The following is a 12834-nucleotide window of genomic DNA, read 5'->3' on the forward strand; positions in this document are numbered from 1 at the left end:
CCAGGCTCTTCTGGTGTCAAGAGATGACTAATTCATTAACCTCCTTGAACCGTCGGAGCTACACTGTTGAGGACGTTTTCTGGGACTTCCCTTTGTCCCTTTCCTCCCCCGCCCATCCCTTACCTTCACGCCTCCTCCCTGCCCCCTTGACTTCAGTACGAGATGTAATCCCAGCAGCGTGTGTGTGTGTGTGTGTGTGTGTGTGTGTGTGTGTGTGTGTGTGTGTCGTCCCATGAACATCGACTATGTTTGAACTAAGAACAGGAATTCCAATAGTGCCATTTCTCATTTCACAGCTCTCTCGGGAAGAGCTCGATCAAAGTCTCTGTCATGGTTCTGCTGCAGTAGATTGTGTAGGAGGAGGCCAACGTCTAGACAGGCTTCAGACTTTGATTTCAGTATCTGGTGAGCAGATTAAGCCTGAACAGCTGTAAGCGTGTGTGTGTGTGTGTGTGTGTGTGTGTGTGTGTGTGTGTGTGTGTGTGTGTGTGTGTGTGTGTGTGTGTGTGTTTGAAGGCACAGTGTATTTTTAATGCTGCACATTAGTGGTCATGATGATAGTTGTAGCATATTTCCTGTCTGTGAGGGTATATATGCACTTCTGTTTCTCCAGTGGAGTATTAACTATTGCAGATCAAGCCAAGGTTTAATTTTCTTTATATATATATATGTATATATATATATACATATATATATATACAAACCTTATGATTTGCATTCCTAATACAGAGCTTCAACCAGCTGAACTCAAATCCTTAGCGTCAAATTAATCAGATTGCCAAACTTTGCTTCCAGTGTGTGTACTTTAACCTTTTTTAGTTTTACAAAAATGATATGAAAGCTCCCTTGGATGTTATTTATTCTTGATTTAGTTATGTCCATCTATTGTGCATCTTTTCCTGCTCCCATCCTGAAAAAGAGCTAAAGCCGCTGCTTTCGGAACAGAGCGCGGTTGTGTCCTCTGCGGGCCGCGGCTCTGGTTCTGGGTGTGGCGTGGCCTTCAGGCGGGACCTCTGTTGGGACTGTTTTTAAAGGGGGACAGAGGGCGGCATTCATGCTGACCGGGTCCGGCCCCAAAGCTTTGCGAGGTTCTTTGGCACAGCTCCGAAAATAGATTATCAAGGAGAGGTTGTGTGGCCGTCTTAATCTCTTTTATTAGTTGGCCGAGTTGAGAACATATAAAGTCAGTTAAGCATTAGAATGAAGAAGAATGAATGGTTCTGAACTGTTGTCTGGTTTGGGTTTTTTTCCCCTTCTTCACAAAGCCTCACAAAGAAGCTCTGTGGCCGGGCCGCAGTGTAACACAGACGCACAAAGTACACTCTCTTAACCTCGTTCATGTGCACACACAAACAGACACACACACACACAAAATCTGCTGCAACAATCTTTATGGCTGTGTTTTCACTTGATCTAAAAAGGTGTAAATGTTGTTTTCCATCTTATTATTCCAGCTTTACCCTCCAGCCAGCAGTTATTTGTGTTGCCTTCAAGTAGAACTCAGTCTAAACAAACACACGCTAGTATTTTTTAATATATGTTCATAGCCTGGAATCCCCCGTTGACGTCTTGTGTTCCGGGCTCCTTGCGGCATCAATCACGGGCAAATCAGTTTATTGGGGCACATGCTACTAGCTGCAGGCTAAACATGTGTTGTCATGCACACTCACATGCTAGCTGGTCTCAATGTCCTGCTGACGATAGCGTAGCAGCTAGCTAGCTAGGTTTTTGAACAATGACACGGCCTCGCTAATGTTTCTTAATGGAGTACGTTTAGGGGTTATAGGTAAGTTAAAGGCAGCAACATTTTAGTGAAGGTTAGCCTTTTGCTTCATTTGACTTTTAAATTATATTAAACATTAAAACATTACATTAAAATCAAATATTCCTCTGCTTTTACATAACCAACATGGATGCAATTCATTCATTCATGCTGGACAGCTCAGCAGTAAGTTCAAAAAGAAGCCAACAGGAATCGGTTGCCGCTGAGACGGCTAAATCAGACACAGCTGAGGAGCCTGGGACGATTGTTCTGCTGTTTGCTGTCATTATTTTTACGAGTTCGAATATGTTGCCAATGTCTACAAAACGTTTTTGCCAGTAGACGACCTGGCAACGCACCCACTTTTCTGGTTTTAAAACAAGGCTTCTTGTAATCAAATGTCTGTTACTGCCTTCGGCTGTGTTGCTCGCCGCTCACTGTAGACAAGCTCTCACTTATTCCGGGACACATTTTTCCGCCGTCGTCCCCGCCGTTTTTTGCGCTCTCAAGGCCTTCATGTCGAGCGGCGTACCCGTTTACCCCCAGAACCACTCACCACTCACGTCACATAATCACAGCCTCCACCGGCAACCAAACCGCTCACCAAAATAACACGCTGTGCATGTGCAGCAGCTATGATGTCCGCTAGGTTCCCACGTGCTGAGAGCGGGTTATTTTTAGGCACTTGCAGGGTTTCTGTATGAAGGGGAAGCCGGGTTCTTCCTTTCCATCAGTGAACTAGAGCGTGTTCTGTACATAACAATAAATCAAGCGGATTAAAGGGAGAATAACTTAAACTTCTGTATTCTGACACTTTAAATAGCCGTTGCAAAAAACAATGTCCAACAGAGTTGATGAAACAATCCTCATCGAGGGACCATCATTACGTGTACTTAAATTGTATGGCATTGACACATGTTGAACTTCCAGTGCGAAGCAGACGCCTGTGGTGGTGTTGAGTGGGGCCTTCACAGCCCACCTGCCTCCACCTTTATTGAGTCGAGCAGCAGGATGAACCCGTCCACTCGTTGTGCCTCAGGGGCGAAAGGCACTCTGCCTGACAGATAACGGCAGAGAACAAAAGGAAGCCGGGTGCTAATGGCTCGTTCTCTCCTCCTCCTCCTGCTGCTCCTGCTGCTCCTCCTCTTCGTGGAAGAGGGGATCCGTCCATCTGGCCGGCAGTAGAACCCGACCGCTCTCCTGCTCACTGGAGTTTACTGCTGAGCCAACGGTTGTCAGGTCACAGCTAATTAACTGGCAGTAAAACAAGCACATCAGCTTCATTTTACCTCTTTATTTCTCAAATTTGCACTTAACGAGGAACTGTGTGATTAATGGAATAACTTTCAGTCTTTCTGACTTTGTCATTATGCATTCTTTGTTAAGAGCTTGTTTGTCTTTTTACCTTCCAAGTAAAAGAGTTTCGCATGTTAGTGTTTCCAGCAGGTAATTAAAACAATATCTACTTTCCCAATAAATGAAATATTACAATTTAGAGAAATCCCAAATTGTCTAGCTTTGTTGTTTGAACCGTTGTGGAATTACTGGAGAAATACTGAGCCGCAGTGCGCAAAGCCCCTTTTGTGGGGTCCATTATGGTGCTGAACAGCAGGACAAGCTCTCCTTGCAGCGATCACTTCATGAGGCTTTCATAGTTGTGCGTGTGAGATACGAGGCAAAGCGGAAGAACACTTGTTCCTATTGTTGGTTGTAATAACCTTTTCAAGTTCATAATCTCTGCAGTTTTTCAGCAGAGGGAAGTCTGCAGTTCAGAGAGAGGGAGAGTCAGACTCCCTAGCATGGGGAGAATAAACCTCCTCGTTTCTATGGCAACACACCATGTCTGCAGAATGGGTGTGATTCAGGCTTTCCGGGTTCAGGCATCATTTGCACACACACGCACAGCGGCTGCACAATTAGTTTCCTGTTAAAACACAGCGGCGCTTGTGCTTGGGTGGATGGATGTGAAGGAGTACCGGCGAGGTGTGTGTTTATTGGGGAGGGCTGGTCTCGCAGACGGGGCTCCTGAGTGACAGAAATGCAGCAGCCTTGTAACCTTTCCCACTGACTCCACCATGAACTTACACACCTTCCGTCCGCAAGAGCACATGAACTATTAATCTGAGCAACTCTTGCCAAGTGTTGCGTTTGCAGCTGTTTGTGTGTATTTTTGTCAAACTGATGGTTCAGCAGAATGTCACCTCAAATGTCGGCACACCAACATTCAGCCCACATCTAGCTCAAGACAATAGAGCAGGATGCAGACATCCAAATTATTTAAGTTTTATATGTCGGCCTCATTTTGCTCTTTAAGAATCTGATATATATTCTTTAGTACATCTTTTGTACGTTGAAGTGTGGATGTCAGGGATTTCCTTCCCTGAGGGAACATCAAAACATCCCTGGGGGGGAGGAGACCGATCAATATCTTTCTGAAAGTCTACATGTAACAGACCTGCAGAGCTAATTTGAAGACCGTATCAGGCTGATCACATGAACATAAAGGCACGTGCACAATGCAACATCTACTGAATGAGGAGAAAAACCCATTGTGTTCTCCGAGCTCCCCTTTATCAGTCTGTCTCTGTGGGATGGGAGAGGAGCTGGTGTTGAGGGGCTGTGAGTCCTGCTGGAATCAATAATACAGCAATATAGTGTTTGAATAGGGGGATGGGGGAGCGAGGGGAGGGGAGGGGAGGTGGATGGTGAGAAGAGGAGGCAGCTCAGCCTTGCGTGCCTGGAGTGAGAAGTGTTGGAATCAAAGCTGCATCTCCCCGTTCCTCTCAGTCTCTCACTCCATTTCTCTTTTATCCTCCATCATCATTCACTCACTCACTCACTGTGTGAATAATGTCTTTTCTTTTTTGCAAATACAAATCACTGACTCGTTCCTCTGTCCCCATGTGTGAATTGGATTTGGTTAGAGGGGGAAGATGGAGAGCGACATAGTGACCGAGCCGAGGACGTTTCTGCTGCCACAGCTGCAGTCGAGCCCATTTGAAGGGCGTGTGTGTGTGTGTGTGTGTGTGTGTGTGTGTGTGTGTGTGTGTGTGTGTGTGTGTGTGTGTGTGTGTGTGTGTGTGTGTGTGTGTGTGTGTGTGTGTGTGTGTGTGTGTGTGTGTGTGTGTGTGTGTGTGTGTGTGTGTGTACTTGCTTGCTTGCTTGCCTGTCGGCGTTTGCAGCACATCATTGTGACATGATCAGTGTGCTGGCTGGTCTCCCCCCTGCAGTTGCATCATGATTTATGTATGAGAGCTAAGCCTTCGCCAGCTAATCCAAGAGGCATATTAGTGGACTGTAGTTTAGCTTTGTTAGCAGGCAGCTAATCCTCAAAGCACGTTCTAACCCACATCTTTCAAATGACATCCCTTTTTGAACACGCACTATTTGACTGGCAAACCGGTGTTGTATTAGTAGTGCGCGCATCTATGTATTAAATCAACGTGGTTCGAGAAAAAAAATAGGTTTTCTACAAATCCAAAGCAACAGCTATATCCTGATGTCTTTAGCTGCCGCAGTCGGAGCCTTACAGTTGGTAACTGCTGATGTAATATCGCCCTCCATAAGGCACAAGATAGAGACATTTTGCGGCTCTTTGTTGCACGTTACCTGGCCCGGGCACCCAGTGGTGTGATGCTGAAATAAACACATGATCCTGCACAGCTCATTCCTCTGCACACTCTCATACCTGCTCTGAAGCCCTTAATATCATTTGTGTTCGGTAAAAGGCAAATCCTTTCTTAACCTTGGGAATATGTATGAAGGGGAGGGGGGGGGGGTGTATATGAGAAGAGCTAAAGCAAGCATGGTCTGACGTGTTGGGCCTGCACAGCGAACACATGCCGCCTTGGCGGGGGGCAGGTGTGAGCATGTGTTTGATGGGGCGCAGTGGTCAGCAGTGGGACAGGTGGTTGAAGTGTGTGTGTGTGTGTGTGTGTGATCAGTTGGGGTTCTCTTCACCGTGGTGAGTCATCATTTTCGACAATGCTATAAAGTCTAATTAGCAATGTGCATTAGGATGTTCAATCCGCCAACTCTTTCTCTTTTGAAAAGGATTTAAATCGCAACTTCAGACTCGAGCTGGACTCCAGGCACCATCGTTTCTTTTAGATGATGCAGACTTGTGGTTTCTCTGCCGTTTTTTTCCTTTTATAGCTTGCTGATTCTGCCCAAAGCGGCTGTCATGAGCGCCACGTGGCAGACTGGCTTTCAGGCTCAGCACATGCCATTCTGTGAGGCATCAACTGCGGCTCTCTGAGCCGCGCCGGTGATTCTGTCTGACGCTTGTGTCGGCCGTCAGACGGGAGGAGACGTCGGTCCTTTCTGACTGGAACTGCCCGATACAGAGTGACTCATCATTCGTGTTGGGGTCACCACATGATGTCAGATTTGATGAATTATTTTAAGTGTTGTTTGGCACAACAGTATTTGTTAATGTCTATGACTTTATGAAACATTTGGTTTGGTCAGATAATTCCCTCATTTATGTTCTGCTGGCCTTTTTTGTGTTTTTGATCATGTTTTTGTCGTGACCCACTCCCCAGGGGCGAACCACAGGTCAAACGGGGTCAGCTAATGTCACCGTGACAGAGAAAATCCCAATTTAATAACTGTGACTGGCAATGAGTGCCGCTCAACCCCCCGACCTTCCCTTCCAGTCAAAGAAGACTTCTTTTTAACGAGATATCATCTATTCGCTAAGATGAAAATGTTGATATGACTACATGTGATTCACCACACACATTTCATGGATCTCACAGGGGGGGCAACACGTAAACAATACGATAGTTCCCTTTTATTTCTGCTGCTAGCTATGAGTGTGAGCAACGTACTGCAAGCCCCAATAAGGAGAAATCTGAAGTTGTGTGTTGAGCACGCTGGCCTCGCCATGGGGAAGCAATGACGCATTTAGGTCCAACAAACAATAAGCACATTATGAACAAACACATTTGTATTGAAGAAAAGAGGAACAGTTAAAACAAGTTATTAAAACCACCTCCTGTACTGCTTGTACAGGTCTTACTTGCTGATCCATACACATTTGGTAATGTTGTTTATGTGGGTTTAGTAATCATGTAAACTACTACTTTTTAATTTACGGTTAGCTGCTACATCTCGGCCAAGAGCAGCTCCAGAAGGCGTGACTTCCTTGAACATTTCTGCTTGTAGAATGGGGTTTTTAGTTGGTACATCTGTGTAGAGGATATTTTAGGTATACAGCTAAATGAATTAGCTCTGTCATCGTAGTTGGTTTCTGCCTTCAATCAACCTCAAAGTAATCGCAGTACCAATCGAAACCCCCGAACGAACCTTGAATGATGAGCTAATATATGTGTATAGAGCAGATGGTTATGGCGGGGTGGCGAGGGGGGGGCTTTGTTACCTAAGCCTCTTTGTGGAGACGTCAGCAGCAACATGCGTAGAATAGGCGAACTGTCGGCTTTAATGAGTTCTGTCCACCTGATGGCAGAGAGACAGACGTGACATACTAAAGTGTGGTGCCCTTTAAGCCTTTCTTTTCGGCACAACTGCGGTTTGGACTTTGTTTGGACTGCTCCAAAGGTCGGGACTGCAAAAAATATTTAGCCAATGCGGTTGATGAGCGATCGCCTCCATCGGCCATTTCATTATGCAACTGCAGTTGTGGTTGTTTTGAATGACCACACTTTGCATCCTATAGGAGACAGATTATTCAATAATTATTGTGTGTGTGTGTGTGTGTGTGTGTGTGTGTGTGTGTGTGTGTGCACATCGATAAATGTGTCTGCTTGAATGCTGTATACCGCTGCTCAAACTTTCAATGTGGTTTACATGATTGACATGTGAGCGGACGGGGCCCTGCAGCAAAACCCACAGCAGCAATTTAACCCGCATAAATACCACTGTCATGTGCATCTCATGCAAACACACACACACACCGCTGGACATGAGACATTACCCCGTTATAAGGGACTGGTACCGATGTTTAAAGGTAAACCCCAGGCTTACCACTCACTGTCACGGTCTTTTGATGGGAGATGATTTTATGGTCGAGTACCTGCAGCTTTGCGAAGCCCTGCAGATCGTTGTTCTAGTGTTGTAACTTCTGCTCTTTGCTTTCATCCAGCACATGACTGTCAATAATTCGATGGTTATTTAAACCAGGTTATGGACATGCAAATTGAACCTCCATCTTCATGTCTGTAATTCTTAAGCCTATATAGTGATTTCTACTTTTTTCTTTATTTCTTTGTGTAACAGGAGACCCTCCAGCAGCTGGTGATGATGCCTTTACCGAACGTTCTCGTACTCGGACGCAACCCTTTGTCTGGTGAGTGCCGGCGTGCTTCACAATATCATGAGGATTTTTCCATTCACTCGATTAATGAGCGGCCTGTTTGACGCTTATTTATAACTCACAATTCTGAAAAGGGGTCTTCAAAGAAGACCGTGAACTCTGCTGCTTTTATTGTCAAAATGATTCGATAAATGCGTTGCTTACAAGGAGACATTGCAGCTAGTCAAAAACAAAAGAAGGGCAAATGACTAGGTCTTAAAAATGTTGCTGTGTACTTTTCTTACCTGAAAGTGTTACGTTCGTTCAAGTGTTAATGATTACAGCGAAAGCTTGCGCCTGCCGAGCACAGACATCGGATACGTCTGAGCGGCTTCAATGCAACATTAGCGCAGCGTCAAGTGCTTGTGTTTCATGGAAACATTTCGAGCAGCTTAACCTCTGCTGCCCAGACTGCCACCTGATACCCCAGCGTGACCCCGAGGAAGCCCGCGGGATGAGATTGTTACACTTTCACCACCGCCATTGCTTTTAAATGTTGGGGGTTCGTGGCTGTTCTGTGGTCACAGTCGCACTTTTCAATGTCATACGCCCCGACGCGCACGCAGGGTAAACAAACAAACAATAAGAGGCCGCAGTACACACACACGCACGCACACACACACACACACACACACACACGTGGATGTGCGTCATAAGCAAGTCCGGCCTCATTGTGTAACCGGTCGCGATTCTTTAATTAATGAACAGAATTTCCCAAATAATATTGACTGCTAGATCTACTGTACACTGATCTTGCAGCCTTTTACCCAAAGGGGGGGTGAAGTGTGAACACTAGAGTTGATCCAATGCAGACGATAGTGCGGGGCAGCTCCGGGGCAAGTGGACCGGAGCAGACAGAGAGAATTAGACTGCATTCCTCGGGGGGGCTTGTTTTGCCCTTTTCCCCTCCATCTCGTCAGATAATCAGTCAGTCGGTCCGACCGGTCTGACTCTCTGCCAGCTGAAAGTCGTTGGCCATGTGGCTTTTATTATGCTCTCGTTAGGGGGGGGGGGGGGGGGGCAGGGGCCGCCTCTGCGCAGGGTGTATGTGTCCACGCACTTGTTTAGATGGGTGGGGGCGTGTTCTAAACTGAACAGTGGGAATGCACTGTGGAACCCCCTGGCTGTGAATTACCTTAGTCTGCACACACAGTGAGATGCTAAGATACACACTCCCTTGTGCATGGATGTTGTTTAGAGAATACGCTTACACACACACAAGGGGCTTCTTTGTTTAGTTGAGTTTATGTTGAATTTAGTGGAAAGCATCGCATCCTCTCGCCTCTACATGAAGCATTATTATGGCCCAGCATGTGCATGGATGAAAACGTGGTTCCAGCTGAAAGCGCCTCCCATTGGTCGGACCCCTTTTTAACCATAGCAGCAACAGGAAAGAGGCCTGTAGACTGTAGACTCAGTAGGTCGACCGGCTGTAGATGTGAGCAAAGAATAATGTATCCAGCAAAAACAGCAGCTCTCACATCTGGGCCGAAGAGACTGACTTGGGTTTTTGTGTGTTCGACTGAGATGTAAGAGCTCGGTTGGCTTTGAAAGTAAAGTTGAAACCAAAAAAATGCCAATGTTTCCTCTACGCATTTATGCATTTTTGTATTTAATTATTTATATTTTGTATGACCTGAAGCCGGGTCGGTTATTTTCAGACGTCGCCGGTCGTACAACTAGATACTCCATTTTGTCTTCTGAAACACATATGGCCCTGAAAATAATCTGAGAACAAGGTCCATCCAAATCCATCCCTCAACGTACTCTGGCATGCCGTCAAAGCAATATCAGATGGCTTGTACCAGTTTCGGCACCCGGCACGCAAGTCCTCGGGTCCATCACGTCGGAGGAGGAGACGGCTCTTATTTACTCACATCCTCACACACGGATTAACAATGGCGTGGCAGGAAGCAGGGTTAGTCAGCGTCCTTCTGACCTCTTGTCTCCTGCTCGGAGGATAAAGCGGGGAGGAAGGAGAGGAAGGGAAGAAGGAAGCCCGGACGAGTGAACGCAAACACTCGGGAGGCGCCTGATTGATTTGTAACAATTGTGGAAGGAGGGAAGGAAGGAAGGGTGGATGCGTGTCGCAGAGAATAAATGGATGGATGAAGCCAGTGTGTAATAGGGAGGGGGAAAAGAGGAGCGTAGCAGAGCGATGGCAGCGCCTCCTCGCTGCTAAAAGGAGATTTCTCCTTTCTATTTTCAACCCTCTCTATTTTCTTCCAACGCTCTCTTTATTCACAGTCTCTCTCTTTCTCTATTTCTAACATCCCTCCCATGTGTTCATCTTTTGTGTCTTTTCCTTTCATCTCACCATGTCTCCCTCTCCTGCCCCCCGTCTAGCTGTATAAATGATGTATCCTACGAGGGTCCTTATCTTACGTTTCCTCACTAAACCCCTCCCCGACCAGAACCGGTTCCTGCAGCTCTAATAGTGCGCCGTTAAGCCCCCCGCGGCTTCCAGAATTAAGTTTTATCTACCGTCCTCCCTTTTAGCCCCAAATTTGCTGAACATTTCTTCTCATATTGCGAGTGCAGGAGCGGATTACGAGTTTTCTAGGACTGACGAAGCATAAATCGGTGACATCCTGTTGACTGCATAAGACAATCAGTCTTCTGCTGTTGCAGTGTTTAATCAAGTTAGTTGTGGCTTTATCAGGAGTTGACATAATTAAGTTGCAGGGATGCTTGAAAAAATCTGGATTTTGGTAACCACTACAAACACCTTGTTCTTTTAAAGGTGGGTTTTAAAAACAGTCTGTCAGAGAGGAATGGAACATAATCCTATTTTAGAAATGGGAATACTAGTTTTAGACTCAGCCGTTTATAGTGTTTCACTCTGTTGTACACACAAAACATGACCGAGATAGATGTTGAGTGACACCCCCCCAACGTCTGGCAGGTGTGTGTGTGTGTGTGTGTGTGTGTGTGTGTGTGTGTGTGTTTGATCTGGTAAAAAGGCCGCTGCAAAGCTTACAGCTGGGATGCAAAGTAGACTGCTGTGACATCACGGATTGGGCCAAAAGCACAACGTTTTTGTTCATCTGATTTGATTTTCATTTAAAATCATTTGGAAAGTCCCACAAATTGAGATGTCAGAGATAAAAAAAAATGTTCCTCCTGTATGTCTGCCAATAAGCTGCTGATTGGCCCATTAACCTGAGCGGCAAACAGACCACACAAAACACGCTGTCACTAATCTGGATTTATTGTTATTAGAGCCCGACCGTGTCCGCACTCACTGCCCCCTGGGCCACATGATGAGCTGGCTTATCACACGCACACACACACACACACACACACACACACACACACACACACACACCTTCATGAAGGGGAAACACAGTCCTGGTATCAACACACTCGCAGCTTGCAATATATACACCACAGCACTTAGTCAGTGTAACACACTCAGACACCACCTGGTTCACTGTTGTTCAGGAGCAAATCCCTGAGATGAGCTCAGGCCTGTTGAGCGTGCTGGCAGCTGTTTGTTGGTTTCAGCCCTTGCTGACAATATGTCCTGACACGTGGAAGAGTACGGGGAAGTTCATCCTGTCAGTCATCTACATTGTGGTTCTGTTACCAGAGAAGGGTCCTTTAACGAAAGGCATTTACAAATGTGAACATGCCTCCATTAACGGCCAGATCACTTTTTATATGTATATTTGTTTATTTGACACGCACCGGTCGAAGTCTACGCCATGATTAAAACCTCTGTGAACAAGATATAGTAACGAACCTCTGTTAGCCTGCTCCTTATTAAACCGCACAGCTGATTGAACAGAATGTCTGAATGTCTGTGAGACGAGACTGACGTTTTTCTTTTTCTTTTTCAGAGCAAGGTCTGGAGGAGATGAAAAAACTATTGCTGCTGCTACTCGGATGCGCGGTCCAGGTAAGAGCACAGTTTCCTCCACCGAACCACTTTGATCGACCTCTGGTACAGTAATCATGCCTTTCTCCCCTCGCCCCATTCCCACCTCTGTGTACAGTGCGAGAAGAAGGAGGAATACATTGAGGGCATCCAGACTCTGGACTTTGACTCCAAAGCTGCCATAGCATCCCACATCCAAGAGGTACTTCTCTGCCATAGAAAACAGGACTATACGTGACTTAGCTACTTGTTTACTACTCATCTAAAGTACGCTGTGCTAAAGGTGGAATAGTTCATTCATGAATGCAACTAAGTCTCGCAGTTATTGATGATGTGTTGTTTGGGGTTTTCAGGTGACTCATAATCAGGAGAACGTAGTGGACCTGCAGTGGCTGGAAAGTGGGGAAATGCCTGCCGAGGACCTGGACAGCCTCTCCAGAAACCTGGCTTTCCACCTCAAGCGCCTGGTGGACGACAGGGACACGCAGCTGGAGGTGATAACACGCCGGGTCGTAATTCCTTTCATCAATAAAGCAGCATAAGCCCACCAGCAGTAAACAATGGGGAAGGCATGAACGAGTAGGGAGAAGGTTTCTGTGTTTTTATATTCTCTTCCTCGGTGGGGGAGGTTGTGCGGTGGATTTTTTGGTTGATGTTTGTTACAGTTCTTTGAACAGGGATGAAAACGATGATCTATTTCTAGTCGGGTTATGTGGAAACTTTTTCCCTTTTTTATGTTACCACAAAAGAGAAAAGAGCAACCTCAGGAAGTAAGGGTTGAAACTGTTTACTGTGCGTGCGTGCGTGTGTGTGTATGTGTGTGTGCACTTTTTACTTATTTTACTCATAAAATGAGTTTCCAACCCATAGGGTGCA

The 12834-nt window shown here is 46.0% G+C and overlaps 1 protein-coding gene across 10 annotated transcripts in view; it reads left to right on the top strand.

The window, feature by feature from the left end:
* The window catches only part of ccdc88ab (coiled-coil and HOOK domain protein 88ab), a 49719-nt gene that overhangs the window by 12792 nt on the left and 24093 nt on the right, over positions 1 to 12834 (top strand). For all 10 annotated transcript variants that reach the window (XR_013467958.1, XR_013467960.1, XR_013467959.1 and 7 more), the window contains exons 4-7: positions 8003 to 8072; positions 11921 to 11979; positions 12077 to 12160; positions 12312 to 12452. Coding sequence is in view for 4 of the 10 variants with exons in the window: in XM_078104760.1 (XP_077960886.1) it covers positions 8003 to 8072; positions 11921 to 11979; positions 12077 to 12160; positions 12312 to 12452 (354 nt within the window). In the remaining 6 variants the exon portion in view is untranslated. The remainder of the gene's footprint in view (positions 1 to 8002; positions 8073 to 11920; positions 11980 to 12076; positions 12161 to 12311; positions 12453 to 12834) is intronic.

This window comes from Gasterosteus aculeatus, chromosome 6 (assembly GCF_964276395.1).
Source record: "Gasterosteus aculeatus chromosome 6, fGasAcu3.hap1.1, whole genome shotgun sequence".
In the NCBI taxonomy this organism is placed as follows: Eukaryota; Metazoa; Chordata; class Actinopteri; order Perciformes; family Gasterosteidae; genus Gasterosteus; species Gasterosteus aculeatus.